Source organism: Monodelphis domestica, chromosome 2 (genome assembly GCF_027887165.1).
Source record: "Monodelphis domestica isolate mMonDom1 chromosome 2, mMonDom1.pri, whole genome shotgun sequence".
NCBI classification, from domain to species: Eukaryota; Metazoa; Chordata; class Mammalia; order Didelphimorphia; family Didelphidae; genus Monodelphis; species Monodelphis domestica.
The window spans coordinates 412,250,215-412,277,299 of NC_077228.1; the positions used below are offsets into that span (position 1 = coordinate 412,250,215).

At 39.3% G+C, this 27,085-nt stretch overlaps 1 protein-coding gene across 4 annotated transcripts in view; it reads right to left on the reverse strand.

The window, feature by feature from the left end:
• Window positions 1-20,982, reverse strand: part of MAP3K5 (mitogen-activated protein kinase kinase kinase 5) — a 314,935-nt gene extending 293,953 nt beyond the window's left edge. The window contains exon 1 of one of the 4 annotated variants that reach the window (XM_007484616.3): window positions 19,360-20,671. In XM_007484616.3, the coding sequence (XP_007484678.2) occupies window positions 19,360-19,855 (496 nt within the window). In that variant the 5' untranslated portion in view covers window positions 19,856-20,671. Of the gene's footprint in view, window positions 1-19,359 lie in introns of all 4 variants that reach the window. The other 3 variants (XM_001380729.5, XM_056818868.1, XM_056818867.1) reach the window with 3 other exon arrangements.
• Between the last annotated feature and the right edge of the window lie 6,103 nt (window positions 20,983-27,085).

The window sequence follows — 27,085 nt, forward strand, 5'->3', positions numbered from 1 at the left end:
GATGCTTACCTGCCTCTTAATCCATTATCCTAATTGAGTCTTATAATACCTCTATAAATAAACATCATATAAATGTATTAAGGGTAACATCTCAAAGAGATGAATTGAAAATAGATTCATGCAGAATACCAACTGGAGTGAAAGTGATGAATTGGGGTGAACCTGTGGAGAGTTAATAACAATGATAACATAAATAAGAAAAGGGAAGTCCAATATAAACATCAAAAAGATTTTCTCAAGGGAAATCATTTAAATAATTGTATTCTCCATGTGAAGGTTGAAAATAAGACTATATAAGACCATTCTGGAAAGGAACACTTATAAACTAACTTCAGCCTGGCACTTTTTTTTAATGCCAGCCTCTGTCACACTAGAATACCAAAAAGAATCTCTCCACTTAAAAGGATCTCTGCTGGTGATCTCATATATTTCCCTTTTTAAAAAACTTTCTTTAATTTTTTTCAATTGCATGTAGAAACAATTTTTGATAATTGTTATCTGAGCATTTTGCGATTCAGATTCTCAGCTTGCCATCTTGGGAAGTCAGAAGAGGGAAGGAAACAGTCTGATATGGGTTATACTAGTGCTTTCATGCAATACATATTTTCATATTCCTCATGTCATGAAAGAAGACATGTATTAGACATATAATTATGAATTCATGAAGGAAATAAAATGAAAGATAGTGTGCTTTGACTTGTGATCAGAATCTAACAGTTCCTTCTTTGACTATGGACAACATTTTTTATCATGAGTCTCTTGGGGTTCACAAATTCCATTTTTATGATTTGCTTCCTCACTCTCCTGGTGGTATTACATATGACTGTGAATCATGTAACATCCTGATCTCAAAAGCATGACAACCACAGGTGACCTAAAGGGCAAGAGAAAGATGCTTGGTGGGTAGATGTAGGCTGCAGAACATTGCTAACAATCACTCAAACAAAAAGTGTTCTAAAAGGCATCATCAGGGACAAATACAAGTACAAGAAAAGATGAGCTAGTTAAGAAGCAAGAATAAGGGATAACATATAGATGGTGACTTTGTCTCTAAAAGAATGACAGAAGGACGAGGACAAGATACCCATAGAAGGAGAAGGGGTGGAGAGGTCACAAATCATTCCGGTGGCAAGCATGCCTTTGTGGAGGATCACAAAGGGCACTACAAGCTAAGAAATCAGGAAAGCAAGCAAACAGAAGATGGCACCTGAAATGAATTTTTAAAAAAGATAAGAGATGCTGGGACATGGAAGAGACAAGAGAGAGAGCATTTTATGCATGGGGCAGGTTGTGAAATGTCCCAGAGTCAGGTATGGGATCATCATAGGTAAGGGACAGAAAAAAGGCAAGCTTGGCTTCACTATAGAGTACATGACTATACCCAGAGTATTTTCATAGTAAATGTGGAAATTTATCAGAAAAAAAGCATTGAGTATTCCACTATATGATTTATAGAATCACTAAAAATAAAGATTGTGCTGTCCCTGTCATGTAGTAGATGCTTAACAAACACTTAACATGTGCTAAATATTTAATTGATTGGTTGCTGTAAAAGATGGCAAGAAGTAATCTAGGTGATTCCCCTTTCCGTCCACCCCAGCCATCAATTCTAGACATATTTAAATCCCCTCTATTCTGCACTTTTTAACCTGAAAAATTTTCCAGATGAGCCCAAGTCCTTTGATGTCTAGGGATCTCCTTGCTTCTCAGTCATCGTTATGAATTTCAATTATTACAAAACTTTAGTGATAAGATATGAAATTGATTTAAATAACAACAGAATCACAGAACTTGAGGGTTTGGGAAGGAATTTCAGTATCCATCCAGTTGGACCTCACACATAAAAGGAATTCCTACAATAACAAAACTGACAAGCCTCTGCTTAAAGACCTGTAACAAAGGAAGACCTACCACTTGTCCAAGCAGTCCATTCATTCCATTTTGGTATAGCTATTAGGAAGTTTTTTTCCTGACATCAAGGTTAAATAGGCTTCATTGAAATTTCTACCTATTACTCCTTTAGATTTGAGTTTCTCCAGGGCAAGAACTGTCCTTTGCCTTTCTTTATACCATCCCCAGTACTTAGCACAGTTGGCTGTTAATAAATGCTTATTAACTGACTTCTCCTGGTTCTGCCCTCTGGAGCCATATAGAACAAGTTTGATCCCTCTTCCCCTTGACAGACCTTCAAATAAATAGTTGAAGATAACTACTGCAGCCTTCTCTTCATCAGGCTAAATATCTCTAGTTCCTTCAACCAATCCTTTATATGACATGGATTTGGAGAACTTCACCATCCAGGTTGCCCTCTGGACATTCTATAGCATATCAATGTCATTCTAGAACCATGACACTCAGAAACAAAGAACAGACTCTGGGTCATGTCTAAAGAGGGCAGAATAAATTGGAACTCCTACCTCCCCCATTCCCTCCTAATGCATAAAGTTCTTTCTTTCCCAAAACAACATTAGCATTTTGGGGCACGTCCTGCCCATCACTGACTCATACTGAACTTGGAGTCTTCTAATGCGCCTAGACCTCTTCCAGAAAACTGCACTCTCTCCATGACTTTCATCTTATATTTGTGAAGCTAACTTTTGTACCCAAGTTCAAGACTATATTTTAATGCTTTAGCCTGTTGAGTCCTTTTAGATCCTGTTTTGCATCTAGTGTGTTGGGTACCCCTTCCATGACATCTACAGCTAGAGCCAACTCACTAATCAAAAGATTAACTATCCCGAGGCCACTGGAGACTCAATGTTGGGTACCCCTTCCATGCCATCTACAGCTAGAGCCAACTCACTAATCAAAAGATTAACTATCCCGAGGCCACTGGAGACTCAATGCTTGAATATATTACTGACAGGAAATGATCTTGAAACACAATTTAAAGTGAAACTACAGATCTTCTAAGGAGACACAAAAATGGACCAGAAGTTCCATGAAAGGTTTATTATTATTATTATTATTATTATTAATATAATAATAATTAAAATAATAATAATATTTATTATATATAAAATTATCAAAATTTTGCATCACTTCCCTCAACGCCTAGTTGTGCTCTGTACACAAGAGGTATTTAGTCGTTGTTTGTTAAACAAGAAGAATGAAACATTTCTATCAAGACTTGGATTCAATGATAATGCACATTAATCTCATGTTTACATTATAAATATACAATCTGTTAAAGTTGGGAAGGAACTTCCCGGATGACAACATATTAGGTGCAGCATATGACTCAAGGGTTAATTATACTTTTCTCCTGGGCTAAATGTGGAAATTAACTACCTTGCTGCAAAAGCAATTATCATACACTCGCTATGAAGTCAGTAGAAGTTTGAGGCCAATATGAGTAAAAGAATTGAGTTTGTAATTTTTAGAACAGCTGAAGACAAACAAACCACAGATTGGCACCTGGGGATTCCACGAATGACAGTGCCACTATCTTTCCATATCTTATCAATTTGTTTTTTCTCTAGGATGAAACAAGAAGATGAGGTTTCAATAACATACACACTGGTCCTAAACTGAATTCTTGGTTAATATTTCTCAGTTCTAAACCTCTTTCTTCTAACACCAAGTAAAAGGTCTTTAAGAGGAAACAGAAAGGAGCAGCTAAGTGGACACTTCCCAGCTGTGTGATCCTGGACAAGTCACTAAACCCCCATTGCCTAGCCCTTACCACTCTTCTGCCTTCAGAATCAGTACTAAGTACTAGTTTAAGATAGAAGTGAAGGGTTTTTTTTTCCCCTAAGAAGAAATAGAAAATACTGTTTCCCAAATAAAATCATCCCCATAAAAATATTCTATTCTCAGAGAATGAGTAACAAGTGATAATAATATTTGTTTCAGAGAATGAATAACAATGCCAAGTGATAATAATATTTATTTCAGTGAATGGATAACAATAATAAGTGATATTAATAATCATATCTCATGTCTGTATAGTGCTTTGAGATTTGCAAAGTGCTTTAAGGGAACTCTAGTCTTTATTCCTTATTTCAGAGGATAACCATGAATAATAATTCAGATCTTGCCTTCAGACACTTAATAGCCTATGGGCAAGTCATTTTAACTTCCCCTTGCCTCAGTTTCTGTTAAATGGGGATAATAATAGCAACAACTTTCCAGGGTCATTATGAGGATAAAATTGATAATATTAGTAAAGTGAAAACCTTAAATGCTACATAAATACTTTATTGTTGTTCATTCTTTTCAGTTAAGTTCAACTCTTCATGACCCCATTTGGGATTTTGTTGGCAGATACTAGAATGGTTTGCCATTTCCTACTGCAGTTCCTCGTACAGATGAGGAAACTGCGACAGAGTTAAGTGACTTACCCAGGGTCACACTGCTAGTTAGGTATGTGAGACTGAATTTGAACTCTGGTTTTCCTGGCCTGGCCCTCTATTAGATGTACCACCCATTGCCCACATACTATTACTATTAATAATATATTATAATTATAACTAATTATATTATTATAAATATATCATATAAATAATATAATATCTCGAACAATAAAGATGGAAATATGAAAGTGTGGCAAAGCATTATTTTGCTTTAGGATTTAGAAAGACAAAATATTAGAACCAGATAGGCACATTAGAAGAGGAAGTTGGGGCCTAGTAAGGTGAAATGACTTTCCTATGGGCACAGCTAAGATAAGAATTAAGACTACAATCCATGTACCCTGAATCCCAGGCCCATGCTTTTTCCATGAAACAAATCTGCCTCTAACACAACCTGATTTAAAAAAAAAAAAACAAACTATCTGGTGGACAACTAATTTGTTTCCAGGGCTGCTATGCTCCTGATTCTTCAGGTGTGGGGAAGAGCAGGAAATCAGTTCATAAAATTTCTATATAAAGTCTTGTCATAATAAGTGGAATTAACAATGGAACAGAATCAACAGATCAAACCAATCTGGAAGGATAAAGTCTTTATGAAGACAGGTAGTCAGTTCCTTTATTACCATTAAAGTAATAGAACCCATAATAAATCAAATGAAAGAGAACTTGTGAGAAAAAGTCATTAAAGAATTTACGGTGGACTTATTAAATAAAATTTTCAAAAAAATCAGAAAAAAAATAAAAGAAAAAAATTTACTGTTCTTTAGAATGTAAGCCAAAGAAAAAACAAACTCCTCCAAAAGTACAAGAGCTTCAAAATAAAACATATAGCCAATTCTCAAATACTTTTATTAAGATTTTCTAATTTTGGCATCATCCAAGGCTGATTTTCTAATCCTCAGGCTGCCTGTTTCCCAGTGCCTGTGGCTCCATATTCCTGTTTGCTTCCTCTTTAGTAAAGCAATGTAGTAAAAACAGAAAGAACACTTAAGAGCCAGAAAATTGGGTGCTAGTCCCAGCTCTAATTTGTATTTTCTACAACCTCTCTTAAGGCATCTTCTCCTGTAAAATGGATATAAAATATTCTCACTGCCTGTTTCAAAGGGCTGCTGGGAAAAAAAGCAGTTTGTAAGAACTGAAATACTATATACTGCAGAGTCCTTTTAAAAAGATATATAAGTATATATATGTATATGTATATATATATATATATATATATATATATATAGTATTCCAGTAGTATTCATTTAAGGACAACACATTAAATTTATTATTGTGATGAGCAAAAATAATTATTAAAATAATATTGGGGAGCAATCTAATACACATTACAAAACCAAATATAAGCCTTTGAGGGAATTATTTGTTTTAGATTATACTATATATGTAATTGTTATTGTTCATCATTTTTAGTCATGTCTGACTCTTTCTGATCCCATTTGGGGTTGGGTTTTTCTTTTTTGGTTACCCACTAGAGTGATTTGCCACTTCCTTCTCCAGCTTATTTTTACAGATGAGGAAACTGAGGCAAACAGGATGAAGTGACTTGCTCAGGGTCACATAGTTAGTGAGTGTCTGAGGTCAAATTTGAACTCAGGTCTTCCGGACTCCTTGTTTGGCAATCTCAATCTAGCCACTGTGCCACCTATCTGCCCATTAATGTATGCAAAACCAAATATAAGCCTTTGGGTGATTGTTTTACATTATATACCTATAATTGAAAACTTGGAAAGCTCTTCCAGGCCACTAATGTCCACTTCCAGGACAGCTTCACCGTGCCGACAAGTCCTTGGATACCTGGCATCTGGATGTAGAGACCGAATGAGCCAGAAAGCATAGATGCTGGGTGGGTGAAATCTCTTGAGAGATATGAGAGGTGAAAAGGCTTGAAGCAGTGACACTGGAGCCAAATAGGAATAAGAGACAGATGGGGAGGGAGGGAAAGCACCTATCGGGAGCCAGTGGTCATCATCTCATTCCCATTGGGGAGTATCAACTGAAGGTGGCTGTTGAGATATGAAACACATTTTTCTTTCCACTAACAGATAATCATGGCTATAACTATGCCTCCATATTTGTAAATTTCCTGTAAATTTTACTATACAAGATAATCGTTAACATAGGACAAGCCTCCATAGTTGTATATCTCATTTACTCATGCTGGTAGACATTTAGCACTTTTTTTTTTTCATGGTAATGATCGTGACTCATAACTAACATGAGATTGTGATGACTTTACCACACCAAATTGGTCAATGTACTCAGACACTTGAAGGGGAACTTTCTCACTGGACAACTGATGGTCTTTACCCTGCTACTCCCCTTTCAAGAAACTCAAAGGAACTATGAAATTCAAGAACAGATCCAGACTTCAGGGATAAGGGAAGAGAGATTCTTAGAACCCCACAAGACTCAGGAACCCCGTAAGGAAGGAAATGAAAGTCTCTAACTTATATGACAATGTGTGGGGGCTTACAAAAGATATTCAACTACCAAGGGAGGAGAATGACAAATAAAATCAGTATATCCTTATATTATTAATTCCCATCTCAAGATGCCACGCATGGGAGATCTGACCAAGGTGGGTAATGAGTACTGTTATTGTCAGGGTTCAACGTCATCAAAGATTTCATAACTAAGCTGGTAAAAGACCCTAGCAGAAAATAGGTATCTGTGAAGCTGCATTCTTTATAAGTGTGATAAGTTATAGTTAGGCATACACAAATTCTGCAGCATAAGATATTATCTGTCACAGTAAACAAAGGATTATGAATCAAAGAACTATAAATTGCATGGCATTTCTAAATTTTCATAAGCCCTAATATTGTCACTGTATAATATTTTTTTCATAGAAAATGTTAATAAGTCTGACTTTTTCACCATGTATTAACCATACATAACTATAGAACAGTGATATTAGTTCCAAAGAAATAATTCTTCTAATTTTGCTTCTGAACTCTTCAGAACTTTTGGAAAAATCAGACATTTACTGTTACCTTTTTGGTTCATTCCTAACCCATTATACAATCAAGTAACCAAAACAAACATGTATAATTGATAAGCATCCTAATTTGAGTATATGCTGGGTAGACTGTAATACCTACCTACTAGTTTGCCTAGATTAAATGTTCTTCAGAGACTGAAAGTCTTAATTATACTGAAAGCTCTAACATGAATTGTGCAAAGATCTCATAATTCCAAATGATCCTAATTTTTGGATTTGGGAAACAATGTAAACAGGCAAGACTTATATAAATCGATCTATAAAATCTAGTAGATTCAATCCCTGAGTTTCATTTAATGACAATGAATTTTCTACAATACTGTTTCTTAAGAAATGGAAGCTTCTGGAACAAGATTAAGATCGTTGGCAAGCCTTTCCTGCCCATTTCTGTTTTGGGTTTACCAATAATCAAATGCAATTTAGGTGCACAAGACACTGGCAGCACTGAGTTGCTTGGCAAGAAATTCAAGTCAAATAGACATGTCATAACTCACGTGCAAGCTAAAACACAGTTCTCTAAGTCCTATGGGGTCTTGCCAAAGAAACTGAGCCCCAACCTTCTCAAACAAATATTTATTATGGGCACTGAAAAAAATACATTTAACTGCAGATACAAAATGATTTTATTGCACAGCTAAAATAATAAATGTAAGCTCTTTTAAAACAAAGTTTTTAAAATAATCACTCTATTGCAAATATTCTTAATATGGAAATAGATCTGGATCAATGACACATGTAAAACCTAGTGGAATTGTATGTCGGCTATGGGAGGGGAGTGGGAGGAGGAAAAGGAAAGAACATGAATCATGTAACCATGGAAAAATATTTGAAATCAATTAATTAATTAAATAAACTTTAATTAAAAAAAAACAACAAAGTTGTCCATTTCATTGTACTCAGACTCCTACCCTTCTCAACTTCTCCCAGATAGTAAACATTAGACTACTGATTCCAGAAATTAACTAGAAATTGGGATTGAAAACATAAAATTCCATTGTCTTAAGGTTATAGTACTCCCAAATTAATGAAGCTCTTTATTTTTTCTTGAAATAAATTCATTTAACAATAATAACAATCCACACTGGCATGGTACTATAAAGTTTACAAAACACTTTACATTCATCATCTCACTGATCTTCAAAACAACCATATTTAGTAACTATTCCAGAAATCATACTCATTTTAAAATCAAGGAAAGAGACTTAGAAAAGAGAAAAATCACTTGCCTATGCCCACAAGGAGGCAACATTAGAACCCAGGTCTTTCTGGCACTAAGCCCAGTAACAGTTTATTACAGTGAAAATGAACCTTTTAGAGACTGAGTGCCCAAACTGTACCCTCACACTGCATGTGAGCCCCCCCCCCAACCTCCACCTTACCCTAGACAGGGGAGGAAGGAAGCGCTCCCATTGGGCTGCTACGCAGAGGGGCAGATGATGAGAAAAATGTCCTCAAGAGCATGTGGAGAAGGGGAGGGGAGCAGTCCCCTCTGGCATGCATGCCATAGTTTCAACAACATGGTTCTATCCTCTACCTAATTCTAGTTCTCCATGCAAAAACTCTTACACAACTTTGGAAGACCCCATGCTAGTTCTATTTAATCTAAAATATTGAAAAGAAAATGATTAACATTCATACAGATATACAGCATATTTATATGGACTCAAAAACTTTCACTATAGTACAAATTTTTGTAAAATTATGGCTCCAGGCTCTTACTTTTCTCAGTTTTAGGTCAAATTATTTCTTCAATGGTCTATTCCTTCAAGGATCTGGTAGATAATTCAGGATGTTGACTGTCCAAAGTTCCTATACTTTCTAGATATCACCAATATATGAAGCAATGGAGCTTCATGATTAAATGTGTTATTTGAAGAATACTAAGGAAGAGTCAGAAAAATATTAACATACTTTGCAAAATCAAGAAGAGATGAAAGACTGAAATAACCACTTCTAACATTGGGGATTTGTAACAGGAAGAAAGGAGGAAAGCATTAGGTTCATTAGATTTTGAAGCATACAGATTTTACATCGATTTTAGAGCCTACAGAAGTCATCTGGCCCAAATCCTTCATTTTACAGATGAGGAAACTAAAGCTCAGATAGATTAATACATTTACTTAAGGTCATACAGGTAGGAAATGACAAAGCAGAGATTCAAAGGCAGGTCTTTTACCAACTCTGGTGATCTTTCCGTTACATCATGCCAACTAAGCTATTGGACTATCCATCTACAGAAAAGGAAGGCTGGTTAAATTTCATTACAAGAAAAATAATGGCATAGAAAAGGATTCCAGGTGTTAGGTCATTACCCAACTCATTTCAAATAATATTCAATAGCATAAAATTCTAGTACAAGATAGGATTTGAAGACCTCCTGAAAGCTCAATGTAATGGCATCTGATGCAGAATCATACACCTTAATAAAGGTCTGTGTGGATAACAGAAAATAATATTTCCCTAGAACTTTAAACATATGAATTATTTCATATGTCAAACTAAATTGGAACAAAGGATGTCATAACTTTCATGTTGCACTTGACTTTTTAAAAAGCATTCTCACGTCTGTTGCACTCAGTGGTAAGAATCATGTCTTACTTTTTAAAAGCACCATCAATTAAAAAAAAAATCATTCTTACTATGAAACTGTCTTTCCAATGGGTATGATTGAAGCCAGTTCCAACTAGCTCTTAACGAAAGCTTATTGTTAAACTTCCAGTATATTTACACTTCAGATATCAGCAAACATTACTTGATTTATTGTTTTGTTGATTGTCTTGTGTTAGAATGGTTTTTAGGAAAGGGGCGAGGGGAAGGAAGATTACATAGAGGGAGAATGCACACATAGATAAAAATTGAATTTATTAACAGGTAAGGGAAAGGTTTTGGGAATGAGGGGGAAAGGCATCTGACAATTAACCCAGTAATTAAACCCACTACGTAAATACTCTAATCTAAATACCTAAGTTTCCTAAGAGTAGTCCAATAAGGAACCAGATTTCTCACACACAGGGAGTACTTGGTGAGTCAGGTACCGGGATCTAGCTGAGTCCTCAATTGTCCCAGGGAAAAGAGGGTTTCTCCAAGTTGCACCAGTTCACCAGAGTGTATGGATATGTTCTCTCACCCTTGTATGGTGGAATTTAAAGAGGTTGCTTTCTAGCTGTCCAGGAGAGTTCAGGAGAGATCAGATCTTCACCTTACAGGCTTCACCTTCATCTCTAGTGTATCAGTTGGCAAAACTGTTCCTTGGAACTCTCATTCAACCAGCTCAGGCAAGATTCTGTCTCAAGACCTGTCAATCATTCTCTCCCTTGCTACACTTGGTGTAAGAAAATAATTAGAAAATGTTAACAATGCAGACTAAACTTGAAATGAATTGTGTGTAGATTTTTTGGTTTCCTGTTAAACCAACACACCTCCTAATAACCCCGATTATATTTTATTATGAATTCTTTGGTGGGGAGAAGAATTATATTTGGTAGGACTGTAACTGAGTTTAAGATAAAAGAAGGCAGGAGTTTTATTCTTTTAATATAATTTTGTTCAGGTTCTAGAATGTAAACAATAAATGTGGGTTTATTTTGTCTAGACTCTGTTTCCTAATTAGTGTTGTAAAAATGACAAAGATAGGCTTCTGATTTTTTTATTTAAAATTTCAAAGGAAATTTTAGTCTGCTCAGAATTAGAAGTCATGAGTTGAGCCTCATTACTACTAATGTTTTTTTGCATATAAAGATATTGCTACCAAGCTTCCAGAAACAGAATGCTTTTCAGCCAAGATAAGGCATCTGTGCTGCCAAAGGCAAGGTTTAAAAATTGCATTGCTTGAATGTTACTGTCTACTTGAGACTTTGAGCCTTGGCTCTAAAATGTGACCTGGACTGATCTGTCACAAAGTAAATACTCCATAGAGATCAGAATTTGCTGCCATTAAAAACATGGGCAGTTTTAAAGAAGAGGAAGAAAAAGAAAGGTAACATGTCAACTTAGTGGATATCAATCTTATCTTATAGTAAGGAAGACCTGGGTTCTATCACATACTGACTGTATGAACCTGGACAAGTCACAAAACCTCTTGGTATTCCAGGCACCCTTCTAAAACAATAAATTGCAGAATAGTCACCAATTGGTACTGGTAGAAGGGCTTTTCTCACTGCAAATAAAATTATAGATCTAGGACAGTGATGGGCAACCTTTTGAGCTTGGTGTGTCAAAATGTGCCCAAAAAACGAGCATAACTCAGGCAGTGTGTCACTTTGAGAAAAAAAAACCCTATAATTTCATGAAATTTATAGTTTAAATGACAAAACTGTATAATTGTAATATATAACTATATTAAATAAACCAAAAACTATTTAACGTACCTGCTTAGTGACTTTTTTGTTCATCTGTCAGTTGGTTTCTTTTGTTGGTCTTGATATTATTTAACATGTGTGGGGTGCCGTGAACTAAGATAAGTGAAGGGGAGGTTGAATTCTTTAACTAACTTGCCTATTAGGGACTTTTTTGTTGCTGAATTTCATTGGCTAAATCTTCAATTGAAGGTTGATATTTTGTACAATTCAAGCCCAAGCAAGAACTACTAACTTCATCTGTCAATCTGTTTCTTTTGTTGGTTTTGATATTATTTAATGCTGAGAATAAGGTCTCACAAAGGTACGTAGAGGGGAAAATTTTGAGTAAAGCCATTGCTATGTTTTTCAGGGTGCTAAAAGTGTCTAGTAATCAGTTCCAGCTACTTGTCCATTGCAGGTGGGCTGGAGCCCTGCCCAGTCTTCTGCTGCTCTAGCCCTGGCCTGCCCATCCCCAGCTGGCAGGGCAGGGGGCACTGTGAAAGCAGGGATTGCCACCTGCCAGGCTGCCTGCCCACCCATGTGCTCCTCTGGTTGGGTAGTGCTCCTTCTCCCCACCCTCAGCCCCACATGCCCCAGTTGCCTAGTGAGCTGCCCCCCACTGGCCTCCCTCCCTGCAACCAGCAGGTGGAGTAGCCCTCTCCCCAGCCTGGGCTGGGGCATGGCCATGGCCACAGCTGCAAGTGTGTGACTCCCCAGTGGCTCTTGGCCCCTGAGGCACACTGAGACTGCATGTGAGCACATGTCATAGAAAATGGCTATGTGTGTCAGTGCTGACATGCATGTCATAGGTTTACCATCACGGATCTAGGACAAAAATGTCCCTCACAATCCAAATCACCAAAAAATGGGTCAGATGATATGTTTAACTAAAAATCAAACATTGTCACAAGATCCATTTATGAGGTTTCCTGAAGACAAAAAGGAAGCAACACCATAGAATTAGGAACAATAGGCTTCCAGCTAACATAAAAATCAGGTTTATGTTTCTAATAGAGAGACTCAAAAAAGGAATCCAGTTCTTCATAGGAGCTGAAAGCCAAATGGAACTGGGATAGTCAAAATTCAAGCATAGGCAGCCTCCACAAAGGAAGGAACCAAGACTCTGGGTTTGAGATTTCTTGGGTACATCAAACATGAGGGTATGGGGAAATAAGCTGGATTAATGAAACTCTCTGGAAAATACTCCCAAAGTGGTAACTGTGTATTTTAGGAGGGAGACAACATAAAGAATGAAGAGGAATAGTAGAAGAACCTAAGTAGGAGATAGTATTCAAGTTGATCCTTGAAGTAAAGTATGGTTTCTAAGGAATGGAGGTACAGAGCACTTAGCATAGTGCCTGGCACATGGTAAATGCTTGATAAATGTTTACTGGGTGATTGAAGGAGAGCTTTCCAAGCCTGGGCAATAGCCTATGAAGCCACACAGAAATGGGAGATAGAATGACCAGTCCACAAAATAAAAAGTAGGCCAATTTGGCTTTGAATATAGGAAGGAAAATAATGAATTCTATTCTTGCCTCTTGGAGAAGGAAATGGCAAACCACTCCAGCATCTTTGCCAAGAAAAACGCCATGGACAAACCATGGGGTCATACAAAATTGGACACAAATGACTCAACAATAATAATTGTTGCTCCTACATGAATCTTTGTTAAGTCCAGGAGCTTAGTAACAGATAAAACTGGTTCTACTTTTAAGTCAAGAGTTCTTAAATTTTTGTGTGTGTCATGGACCCATCTGACATGTTCACAGAGTACTGATGGCTTTCCATAGACCACAGACCTGGGACCATGAGAACCCAGCTTAAGAACCCCTGCTTCTGGTCAAGTTCCGCTCCTTAACCACTAGTTAGACCTAGTCATTAGAGCGATAAATGGCTACAAAGCCAGCCAACCTATCACTGGTGGGGTTTCCCCCTGCTGCTCAGAATTGACTGCCTTTTCCAGTTTCAGACCTCCAACTCTCATCAAGTTCCAGCTCCTGGCAGGCTTTAGCTCTCCCCATTGGAAGAGCTAGATAGACTAACATTGCATGTGCCTAATTAACATCTCACACCTGCTACTGACCCAGCTGCCAATTATTCACTTCCCAATGTGTGCAAGCTGATGAGTCAGTCACTTGGCCTTTGGGTCCTGATTCCCTTTGGCAGTGGCTGTCCAAAGATCTAGCTTACAATATTCTGGTACTTTAACAGACCCAGTAACACAGACTAGAAGAATGTGACTTCCATTCCTAGTAAGAGCAGGATCTTGATATCAGTGGAATGGGCCAAAGTATAGAGGAAAGGGGACAGAGCTGGTATGCAGACATGGGAATAATGCAGTTAGAGACTGGGATTCACAGGTACCTGGACATCCTCTATCTACTCTTACCTCCCCTTTTGGGTCCTAGAGTGGTCATAAGTGTGACACAGACTCAGAAAGATTGGGAAACACCAAACTAGGGATCATAGACCTTTTTAAAAACACTTGTAGCAAGGAATATACTTTCCTCTCTGCATAAATCACAGTGGTAATATTTCTTTCTTTCTTTTCTTTTTTTTTAAACCTTTACCTTCCATCTTAGAATGAATACTATGAGTTGGTTCCATAGCTAGTAGTAAGTAAGAGCTAGTCAAACAGGGCAACCCAGCTAAGAAGTGTCTGAGGCTAGATTTGAACCTAGCACCTCCCTTATCTCCCTGGCTCTCAAACCACTGAGCAATCTGTATGTCCACATAATATTTTGTACAACCTGACTAATTACCATGGAAGAAAAAATTTACTTTTTAATATAAGGGTTTGCTACCTGTGCAAAGTTTAAAGCATGTCCGATTTTTAAAGAGTGCTTAATTCAACCATGTTATGACTTTAATATGTTTAAAATTCTCTTGGCATTCATGCTCACTCACTTCTGTCTTTCAAGGAAATTGCTTTCATGAGTCTTCAGTTGTTATTGTTGTTAAGAACAAATTTTATCAGCTGCAAATGTTCATCTTTTCCCATTTAAAAAAGGTACCTAGCATAGTTAAACATGACCTTGTAAACCAGTTTCTGCACTTCCACTTCCCCTTCCCCTTTTCTATAATAATCCAGCACACACGATAATTAGTTTTACAACTCGGCATCTCCAGCAAAGGGAAGTAACTAGTAATTCTATGTGATTGAGGAGGAAGACTAATGTGTTAGTATCACAAAAAGAATTCTGCCTTATATATTTATGTCTTATGATTTTTTTCTCTCCCTTTACCCTTGATAGAAGTTTAAAATTCACTGATATTTCCAGAGCACAGAAACTTCAGTTTGGAAAGAACTTCAAAATTATCTTCTAGTTCAACTGTATCTGACAAGAAACTTAATTATCCCTCAAAAGTGGTCATTCAGCTTCTATCTGGAGAGACCTAGAGTGATGGGAAACTCACTACCTCTCAAGTTAGTCCTGTCCTAATCCCCAAGGAGCCCCTCCAAAACACCAGTGACAATATTAAAATACTTTAAATGAACAGTAATTATAATGACAACTTCTACCACAATAGAGACGTATTTCTTTTTTCTTTTATCACAGTCAAAACAAATTAAGGTTTTCTTCTCACTGAGCTCCAGGTATCTGTTAGCTACTATTCCTAGTACTGTTGAACAAATTTAATCCCTCTTACACAAGAAAGACCTTCAGACACTTGAAGGCAGATCCCAACTCTCCTCTTCTTTAGGTTGAAATATTCATTGTTCCTTTATAATAAATGTACCTTTGCCCAATATAGGTAGTATATTCCCTATACATGAACTAGTAGATTACTAAAGTATCATAGCATTCATTCTATGCTTAGGGTTGGGTGAGAACTTAAAGGCCATCTAGTCTTGGCTTCTCATTTTCAGATGAGAAAACTAAGGCTGAGAGAAGTTATGTGACTTGTCCGAGGTCACAGAGGTAGTATTTGCAATATTTGTAATTGAACCCAGGTTGTCCAGGAAGTTTTTTTCCTAGTAGTTTAAGGAAAAGAGTCATTAAGGACTTGGAGACAAAAAGCTACTGGAACAATGTGTATATAATTATATGCTTTAAAATACAAAATAAAATTTGTTTCTTTATATCCCTGAATTTTCTGGGAACTCCCCTTCCTTTCCCCCCAAAGACAGCAGAACTCACATTACAGTCGGAGACTCTTCTAAATTTTTCTTACTTCATACCACCTTCCCAGCCACAGTCCATTCTACTCCTTAAGTAGAGCTGAGTCTAGAATAAGGAAGACCCAACCTCAACTACTTATTGGCTGTGTGACTCTGGGCAAATCAAATTAACCATGTTTGCATCAGTTTCTTCATCTGTAAAATGAACTGGAAAAGGAAATAGTAAACCATTCCAGTATCTTTGCTAAGAAAAATCCTGATGAGGTCATGAAGAGTTGGACATGACTGAAACAACTGAACAACAATAAAGCATTTATGTAGCATTTAAGGTTTTCAATACACTTTACAAATATTATCAACAATATCAATGAAAGCAATTGGGTGAATTCTTGAGACTCTGCAGAAAAGAATGGAAAGAGAGTGCCAGAGAAGGTTCTTCAAGAGTATCATGAAAGGAGGCAGTAAGGGAAAAAAATGACACATGTAAGTTTGCTGCCACTACTCCAACTTTCCTACCATTACTCACTTCCCATCCTAGCTCCCATTCCATATGAACTACCACTCAACTGAGTTCCTCTACCTAGTTCAAGGCAACTACTACCTGAAGCCTAGGGCTACTTCTGGTAAAGGAGTGGGACAAGGGATAATATGTTCCTGGAATCCCAAGTTAGAACTCTGGGAACAATTTCCCTTAGAAACATTGTTAGATTCTATACTTTAACGACATTATGTTTAAACAGTCTTGCTTAGAAATGGGTTATTGTCAGTAGGCAAATGAATTCAACATTTACAAAAAACTCTGACTTACAAATTATGAACATTTATAAGTGACATGAAGGCAAGGTGGCCTCATCTACTCTGCATACAGTAGGCACTGGTTAAATCTCTGTTGAATCATTTAGGGATACAGTTATTTGTAAATTAAATGTTATCTATAAGGAAAAAGTATTATGACATTTCTTTCTATTCTCTGAATTCTGCTGAATAAAAGATCTGTTACCATGGCATTTCTTATCTCTAATGATGTTTTCTAAAACATGTAAATATAGAAAATTTCCATGAAACCAATAATATAGCAGGAATTTCAACATAAAAGCCAGAAAGGAAATAATGATGAAAGAACTTTAAATGTAGACAGGGAAGATGTTGGGAAAGAATACAGATGACGTAAAATGATATTTGCTTCAAAAAACAAACATGTACCTCTTAAAATTACAACCCAAGTTTAAGATTAGGAAAAACTTATAGAATTGACCTAAAATAACTGAAAAATTAGACTGATAGCTAAATAATATTTGCCCAGAAAAAAGCAATTCTTTTTAAAAAATCAGTCTCTGTATTTTAAAAAATGTACTTGTACTAGACAGTAAAAGGAAATCTATTAATTTTTTCCAATTTTACAAAACATTAAGTTTCCAGTGCACTCCCTCAAAGATAGCCACTCTTCCCCTGAGAATAATATAGTTTGTACTTTCATCAAATGCTTCAAAGTTATAATTAGGGTTATATTAATAATGATTACAGTTTAAATCATAGCCACCACACCACCTTCGCTGGACCTGTTTAGATCTGCAGATTCAACTTTCAAGTTCAAAGACAGCTGATATTTTCAAAAAAGCACTAGACTGGGAATTAGAAGAGATGGGGTATTTAGTATCTCAAATGTACCATTTAGTATTATCTGTGTCATCTTGGTAAATCATTTTAACCTGAGTCTCAATTTCCTCCTCTGTCAAATGAAAAGACTGAACTAGATCAAGGTCCCTTTGAGCTTTAAAAACCTAATCTTTTAGAACATATTCCTAGCATCCCAAGTTGGTATTCTGAGAGCAATTTCCCATAGAAATACTATTAGATTCTAGACTTCAAACACATTATGGATTAAACAAACGGTCTGTGATAATTTGTCTTTGTGCTTAGCAACAATCAGTATTTGATAGAATATAAGTAGTAAGAATAATCTTATTAAGGCCATGTTTCCAATTAGTTTTTGAGTTAAGATTTACTTTGAGAAAGTAGGTTTTAATCACCTAATATCACAATGAGACTAAATATAATGTAAAAGTCTTTTACTATTTTGCAGTAATTTCGTTAATCCACTACTATTTTCCAAAATGTATGCTCCAAATTAGGTAACCGGCTTTTTTTTTTTAAAGAAGAGGTTTATGTAACTTAGATAGCTAAGCAATAATATGACATGAATGTTCAGTTATGCAGGCCAGTACTCTACCAAATACCAGAACCAGAAAGACCTAGTTTTATTTAGACTGTCTTTCTTAATGTGAAGTTCTTTTCCTTCTTTTTGAAGTATTGAGACATCAGTCATGGCTGAATTCCAGCACTGACATAAGCACCTTCAGGTGTTTTGAAGAGGCTGAATGGAAAGACAGGCCTGAAAACAAGACAAGACTCTAAAGCCTTTTATGTAAGCACACATGCTAGATGCTTACTGCACTGAAATTGCTTTCAGCAGATTTTAACCCCCAGTCATAGAAATGCAAACATATGGCTTGACATGCTTGACATAGTAATGTTGTTCAAAAGGCCACAGGAGGTTAATTTCATATACACATTCCTGAAAATATTCTGAATATTTCTGTTTATCTGTCAAGGGATGGCAAATTGCCCCAGTTAGTAAACAAATTCCCCAACTCTCGACCTACAAACTACTGTAGCAGGTGTTAGAACAGTACAATAAAATTATTTTTGGAAAGGAATTATGGTAGCAATTGCTTTAATTACCTATGGCTCAATTTTATCTCATGCAGGCTCTCAAGACAACCATCAGTGGTTTAAACAATGTATAAACTGATAAATGTTCCAGAATACATAACCCACCATTTGGCAAAACATTCAGTTCTTTCCCTCAACAATGTAATGAGACAACAGGGAAGTTTAGAGTGTGTTACAATGTCATTACTGCCCTAGAGAACAAACTTGGTAAATGCAAGTAAGTGGGATGCCTGAAATATAATAATCAGAACTTAAGATAAAAGGAGAATGGACAGAAAAATTAGTCTTTAAGTGCATGTACCTAGGTTGGGGCTGTCTGAGAAACTTATTCTACCTTGGATCATTTCTGAGCTCAAAACTTAAAAGAGAAAATAAGATACCCAAAAGCTAATGAGGAAAAAGGGGGGAGGGAGGAACCGTCAACTGAAAGTACAGACTACCTTTGAAATGGTGAGATCAACCTCAAAAGAGACAGGAGTGGAGAAACACTAAATATGAACCCCAGGGCGAAGAAAGGTTGGCATAGGGCAAACGCTCATCCCAACTTCGGAACTCTAGAGGCGCCTAGAGAGGAGGGGGAAAGAGTGCTCCCCCCTCATATTCACAGAGAAAAGTGAAACTTCTCCCTCCGAAGCTGCCACATTCAAGACGTTAACACCCCCACAAGGCACTCTCTCCAAGGAGGGATAAAGACCAGAATCGAGGAGTTGGTCGGGCTTTTCTTAAAAAGTGGGGGAAGGGAGGCAAGGGAAATAGCACCACAGGAGGAAGAAGATCAGCATGAAAGGGGCCCATCTCACCTACCTGCATTGTAGAAGCGATCCAACACCGCGGTTTCCCCAAAGTCTAGTTTGCCAAAATGCAAGGTCTCCAGCGCAGCGCCCACTGCCTCGCACGCCTCCCGAAGGCACTGCAGGGCCTCGCTCTCCGCCACCACCAACTGCCCCTGGCTCGCTTCATTGATCACATATGCCACAGTGGTTCTGCGGCTGCTGCCACCAGCGCCAGCCGAGTTGCCCCGACTTCGGGGGGCGCTCGGGGCCCCGCTCGTGATCGCAGTTGCCGAGATGCCTCCACCGCAGGTGACTGAGGTGCCACTGCTCTCCACATTCCAGAAGGTACCGGGGGGAGGCGGCGGTGGTGGGAGCTGGCTCCCCTCGCCCGGAGCAGCAGCTGCAGAAGCTGCAGCAGCTGCCACTCCGCCTCTCCTGCTGCTGCCGACCTCCTGGAAGGTGCAGAATCCTGGGGGGCTGAATGGGGGCACAGGGAAAGTGATGCCCTCACTGTCCTCCGCGCTCATCTCTTCCAGGGGCTCTGCGGAGGCCGCAGCGATGTCCACCGCCCAGCCACTCCGTCTCGCTAGCCACAACTCGGGGCTGCTCCGCGCCCGCCGGGCTAGGCAGCTGCCATCTCGCGCTGCGCCCTCCCCGCCGCCACCACCTCCACCGCGGCGCCGCCTCTTCTCCGGCGCTTTTTCTCCCGGAGGGACGCCGCTAGCCGGCGGCGCGTCTCCCCTCCTGGGCGCCTCCGTGGCCGTCTTTCTTGCTCGATGCAAAGCTTGGAGTAGAGGGATTGGGGATGAGTTCTTGGGCGGGAAGGTAAAAAGCTCTTCCTGCTGGTCTAGGGCTGGCTGGGATCCTAGCAAACCTGTGCCGCGGGTCTGCCAAGCAGCACTAAGCTCTAGGGACTCCGTGCGCCACTGACACCATAACGCAACGCCAGCTGCTCTCTCGGCGTGCGCTCTCCTCTTTGCAGTGCGCTCTCTGGAGACCACGGGGATTTCCTCTCTCTCTCTCTCTCTCTCTCTCTCTCTCGCTCTCTGGCAGAGCCACCTGGCTAGCACCTTACTGGCGGGGGATCGCCGAGCGTTGTACACGCACACCAGAAGCTGCAGCCAAGAGGATCCGCCTCCCCAGTCAACTGCAGCTTCCTCCTCCTCCCCTTTCCTCTTTTCTCTTCCGATCGTCGCGGCCGCCTCGTCTAAGCGCCGGCCCGCGGGGCTGGAGGCGTGCGGTTTCTTCCAGCAGCTTGTCCCCCCTGCTAACTGCCTTCTTCCCGCCCCTCTGCTGGAGCTCGGAGAGTCTGAGGCCAGCCCCCGGGGGCGGGCGCTGCTGGGAAGCCCTAAACCGGGGTGAAACAGACTGTGCTACCCACTGCTACCGGTCATCCGCTGCTCCCAAGGTCCGTTCGCAGGATTGGTACTCAGTTAGAGGTTGTCTGTCCTCTCTGGTTTTCACCTCTGGACTATCTACTTAAAAGAGGCTTAGCATGCAAGCCATCAGTAACTTCAAAAGCCTAGGGTTGGAACAAAAAGTCTCTTTTGCCATTACTAAAGTCGTTTTTGGCCATGGTTGGTGTCTTATGAGACGGTCCCCACGGCCAGGGCGCCCTCCTCCGGCTCCTGTTTAGCTTTGCTCCCACGTTTAAGCTGTGACTGCCTGGCCGGAGAACTCCTGGGTTGCGCAACCCTGGCCCTGATTTCAAAGGGAGCTAAACTCCCAGGCGCTGAGGGCCTTGGCTGGCTCTGCGGTTTGTGCATAACACATCTGAGCTTGGTACTCTGGGAGTAGCGTGCGAAAGATCTGAGGTCGGCCTGGGGACCTTTCCGACTCATTTTTGAAATACCAATAGAGAGGAGGGGTTGGAAATAAACATTTATTACTAGCCTACTGTCAAACACTGTGCCAAGTGCTTTACAAATGATCCTTAGGACCCTGTTATTATTATCCCCATTTTTTTAATTAAGAAAACTAAGGCAAACGAGGCTGAGTGACTTGCCCAGGTTTGAACAATTAGTATCCAGTTAAATCTTGATTTGAACGTGGGTTTTCCGGGCCCAGAGCTCTGGCCGCCTCTAGGTGGACCCCTTCTCCTTCTCAAAATGTTTTTAGATATACAAAAAAATGTATAGAAGGCTATCAATTACATGAATTATGAATGCATACCTATCTGTGTACGTGTGTGCTGAGCTTACAAAATCCAGTTCCAAACTCCTAGATTGGATGATTTCTAAAGTTGTACTGCCTCTATCCTTCTAACTTTAACAGAAGGTTGTGATTTTTTTCATTCAAAGGCCAGGTACCCCTTGGTGTGAAGATCCTCAGTTCCCCAAGGAATCCTAAGAGATGGAATGACTGTCAACATTCAGGCTAAGACTTAACAGCACCATATGTCTAGTGACACTTTCTAGTTCCAACAGAGTAGAGGCAATCTGCTATTAGACTAATTTATCCAAAGGTGTAGCCTCCTAACAGAGCTAATCCCTCACAAAACATTTATTATGTATCCCTGACCATGGGAAAGGCCACTCACCCTGGTCCCCTCAAATCCATGGTCTAGCTTGTCCCATAATCTGAAATCAGAGGTTCTGTGTTTAAATACCATTTCTGCTCTTTATCACCATCTTTGTGATTGTTATTAAATTGTGCTCCCTTCTCTCAATCTCATTAGCAAAATTAGGGAGTGTTATATTAACTGACTGATAAATTCCTTTGCTACATCTCTCAGGGTTTTAGGCCCCTTAGGGACCTGAAATGTTTGGGATAAACTCCTATCAGTTTTGAAGTTAGAGAGCCATAAGGCAAAGAGGTAACTCAGAGGGGCTGGTTTTGGAAGGTCGTCTCCCCTCCCCTCCCCTCTGTGGGAGTGCTCATGAAGCTCCTTCCTATCCCATTAGGCATAGCATGGTATGGATTTCTTCTAGACTTCTTATAGTTTTGAATCAGCATTTCCTCAGTCTACTTTGTGGCTCCTGAAGAAGATTGCAGCCAGCTGTTGCAAGGATCCTGCTAGGATTCTCGTGAACCCTTCTAAGCTCCTGAGGTCCTTTAGCCAGAACATATGGGAAGAAGGAGTCTGAGGATAAGACTTTTCATACCTAGTCAAATGCCTTACATTGTCTGGTTGATATGCAAAAGATGACCAGGTCTTCCTTGTCCACACCTGGTTCACACCTCTGATTCATTAGTTCAATGAAGGTTTTATTATGGGGTGTTCAAGGAAGACTAGTACTCCTGTTGTGAGGGCTTACCAAGCCCTTTTCAGAGCTGTTCTCCTTATGTGTCCACTTGGCACCCTGCTCTCACCTGTGATACCAAGAAGCTGTAGCATACGCAATGTCCACTGCCTAGTAAAATATTTGCAGGTGGACTAAACCAGGTTGGGGGTAACTGACAGGCCTCCAATCCATTGGTGGGTATCTACCCCAGGCATATGACGATTCCCCTCAAAGAATAGACAACAGAGAACAATTTGTTCTAAAAATCATGAAATGGGCCCTGTGAAGTGCTTAGAGCTTGATTAGACACTGAAGAAGCCAAGATCATCTGCTTCATCCTGAACCCTTGCCAGGCCTCTTGATTTTTTCTTGCCACTGGAATTTGACGATGACTCTGGAAGAAAGAATGAGACTGACAGTTTTGTGCCACTCAGCCTCATTTAACTCCAATTTATGTTGAGTCAAAAGACATCACCAGTGATGTCAATTGAAGAAAAATTACCAATCACCTGATAGGTTATCAGGGTGTACATCTTGTCTGTTGACTCAGAGTGGAGTGGGGCAACTGATCTGGTTTGATGCTTGGGTAGCCTACTGACTCCAGATTGGGGCTGGGGTTGGCCCAAAGGGTCCCTCTGTCAAGTGATAGAACACCATTGATACCAGGTAAGGAGTGTGGACCACTTTCCCACTAAAAGGCTCTTCTACTATGAAACTTCAGTTCATAATTCATAAAATCTGATTAGCTTCATGCCACAATAAAGTAAGCATTCTAAGTCTGCCTTAAAGATAAAAAGGAAAAATTATGAACAAGTATGAGCAAACTGCTGGGAAAACATTTTAAGGGGGAAAAAATCCACCCAACTCCCAGCCTCATTAACTCATATTGGATATAGTAATATAACAAATATTAGTAAATAAGCATTCAAAGAAGCAAAACTTATTCCTTAAAAACTGGTCTAACATAATAACACATTGACTATAATACAACTGCAGTTTAAAACAAAAGAGAAAGAAATCCTGAAAACTAACAAATCCAATAGAAGCCCTTGGCATAGAATCTTTTCATTGTGTATTAGAAAATGTGAAAGGTTCCAAATGTATCCCAGATGAGACCCCCACATTTAGCACAGATTCCAGGACCAACACCCCCATTATCTGCACCAACAAGTCAGGTTACCAGAATGCTACTACTTTACCTCCCCTCTGGATTCTAAAGATAGCCTTGAGGGTTTGTGGAAGGGGGTGTTTTAATCATGAGCCCTCATCATTACACTATCCTACTATGATTATCAGTTGATATCATTTAGTTAGCCAGGCTTACTTAGACTTTAGAAAGGAGTATTTTACCAACGTTGGAACTTAACTTACTCACATAAGTCACAACCCTGATTGATTACCTCAAGTTATGTATTCACATCTGGCAAAGGTATCTGGGTGGGTGTGATATTACATTATTTTAAGTGCAGTAGGGTGATTTAATTGATTGCCTCATTTAACATGCCACCCCTATCCTTACACATATTAAGAAAAATAACAGATACATACAAGTCAAGCCACCCAGAAAGTTTCCTCCCTTCCCTAATCCAGCTGCATTGATTCCCCCTCAGAGTTTTCTCTCTCTGTTCTCCACCCTCTACCAGTCTAGAAAGCTTGTTCTTCACTGCTCAATCAGTAACCTGCCATAAACTGGGAGAGATTGGTACAATCTTAGGGAGTGGGGGCATAGAGTTGTCCAAGGCTTCAAGAGGTGCCTAACTGGAGCAGGATGGAAGGGCACATCTTCATTAGTATAGAAATAACATGTCCTCCAAGATCTAACCCATCATATATTATATCTTTTTCTACCAGGGGGCCATCCATGATTCCCAAGGAAGTTCTGCTAAACAGTGAAGAAATATGGAGAACCATAAGTCCTTTGCAATGGATTGTATTTCTTGAACTCTGATAGACTAGGATAGCTATTTGTTCATGGGTCATATTTCCAGACTTTTGTTGTACCATGCATCTTTACCATGGGCCCCTGGACTCCCCTTTTCTTGAATTTTTCTTCTTCAGTAAAGTGCATAATAAGCTTACGTGCTTTTGTAAGTTAGTTCGCTTGGCAATCTACCTTTTTCCTGAGGACCTTTCCTTCCTCTTACTTGTCTCTTTACCCAGTAAATCCAAGAGTCATTCTAATAAATGCCCTTGCCTCTCACACCTACTCCAGTTCCTAACTACCTCTTTGTTGGTTTCTAGAGCTGCTACTAAGATGTCAATTTAAAATTCTTTCTGAATATGGACTTTTTCTTATCCTATGTGTTGAGGACCCCAAGATAATCAATACCTTAGATTAATCAACATGAGCCTCATTTCTAATACCCATTAGATCCTCCGGACTTATTACATTTTCTTCCTAGGTTTCCCTGGAGCATGTCCATAAATATAACAGCAGAATCTTTTTTCCCTCCTTTCTTTCAGAGGGTTAGGTAGAGTTGGTAAGGGAGGGAATAGAAAAGGGATATTCAGAGGAACCAAAGATCCACTTCTGTGTGCTCTGTTTGGGGGATAAATCCAGATTCCAATCAAAGCAGAGTCTGTATTATTATTTTACCCATTGCAGCCTAAGCACTATATCTATCAAGGCCACATTAACCATTCACAAGATACTCAATTGCCAAGTTAATAGGACCATTTTTTTTTTGATACACTAACCTCTCTTCTATGGCTCTGCCCTTCACTGTAACCACTGAATTTGGAATAAGTTTCCATTGAAGTGGCACCTCCTACCACATGGAAATGCTATAGATAATGTTGCTTATTGAGACTCTTAAATACATCATGGCCTCCACTTGCTTTACCAGAATGTCCTTGACCCTAGCTATTTCCCCCATCCTCCTCCCCTCCAGACACTGCCACAAGAGAGAATATGGTGGGAACCTTTTTTTAGATCCTTGTTTGCCTTTTTTTTTTAACAGATGAGGAAATTAAGGCCTAGAGTGATTAAACTGGTTTGCCCAAAGTCAGCTGCTATAGTCTCGAAGATTCAGGCCTTCAATTAATCCTTAATTCAGATATTCCAAGTTTTCATGCTGCTGTAGTTCTTTTAGATTCTCTTCTTGAACCCAACCCCAACTTCCCAACCCCCATTCCTATCATCTTGGTCATATGATCATAGTTTTGGGAGCAGGAAAGAAGTTTAGAGGTCATCTAGTCCAAATCCTTCATTTTACAGATGAGAAAACTGAGTAGAAATTAAACAACTTGTCAGGGCCATAGCAGAGAAGGAAAGAAGGAAGGAAGGAATGAACAAATGAATAAAGAGGAAGGGAGGAAGGAAGAATTTATTAAGTTCCTCTATGGGAAATATGTAGGATGGAAGGAGGAAGGAAAAAGAAAGGAGAGAGGAAGGAAGGAAAGGAGGGAGGGAAGTAGAGGAAGGAAAAAAGGAAGGAAGGAAGGATATATTAAGTACCTTCTAAAAGCCAAAAGCACTGCGCTAAACACTTTACAAATGTTATCTCATGGTATAATTATTATCCCCATTTTAAAGTGGAGAAAACTAAAGCAGACATATGTTAAGTAACTTGTCCAGAGTCACACAATTAGTAAATATTTTGAGGCTGGATTTGAACTCAAATCTTTTGGTTTCCTGGGCTAGCACTACACTCACAATGCCATCTAGCTACTTCTGTTAGTTGTCTCTAGTAGTCAAAGAACTACTACTGAGAGTCAGAGGCAGGATATGAAGCCCAGTCTTTCTGATTCTAGGACCTATCCCAATTATAGGACTTTTTATCTATTATGCCAAGTTGCTTTTCTAAGTGTTCACTTCTCTGTCTTGTCATTTCAGCCAAAGCCACCAAATTCCTAAGCACAGGATGCCTCCACCAAAACAGCCCTTCCAAGTCTCTTTAGAGGATTTTCGGCAAAAGTCACTTCTCCTGGGCAAAAAAAAATGGTTATTGTATGTGGTTTCAGTTTCATTCACATCTGTCATAATCATCATCTTTGCTGGATGCCTTGAATTACCAAGGAGATAGAGAGATAATTAGAGAGTAAGATAACTATATAACTCTATCTCTTTCTTTCCATCTATTTATATTTTGTCTGTCTGTCTGTCTCTTGTAATTTGGGGCATCCTGCCTATGTATGAATGTATGCACACATAAACACACTCATTTGTGGAACTTGCCTTTATACTGTGAGGGTGAGCCATCTACATACAATATGCCATGAAAAAAGGTTCACTTGGCCAAGTCTCTGACCCATATTCCTAGCTGGATCCTTTTATCCCAGCTTACACTATTCTAAGAAAGAGAGTGAATGAATGCACACACACCCCACCTTTGGAATGTGGTTCAGAATTCAGGAGAGGAAGGCTTAGGAAACAGGAATGTTGCTGTGGCTAGAACATTGTGGTAACACGTAAGAAGAACTCTTATTGCACCATAAGCCAGGCCAAAGTCACTTCCTACAGTTCTTATAGTTTCTTCCTCCAGTCTTAGACAAACCCAGGTAAGAGAGAGGGCCAGGTGTGTTCCATGAGCA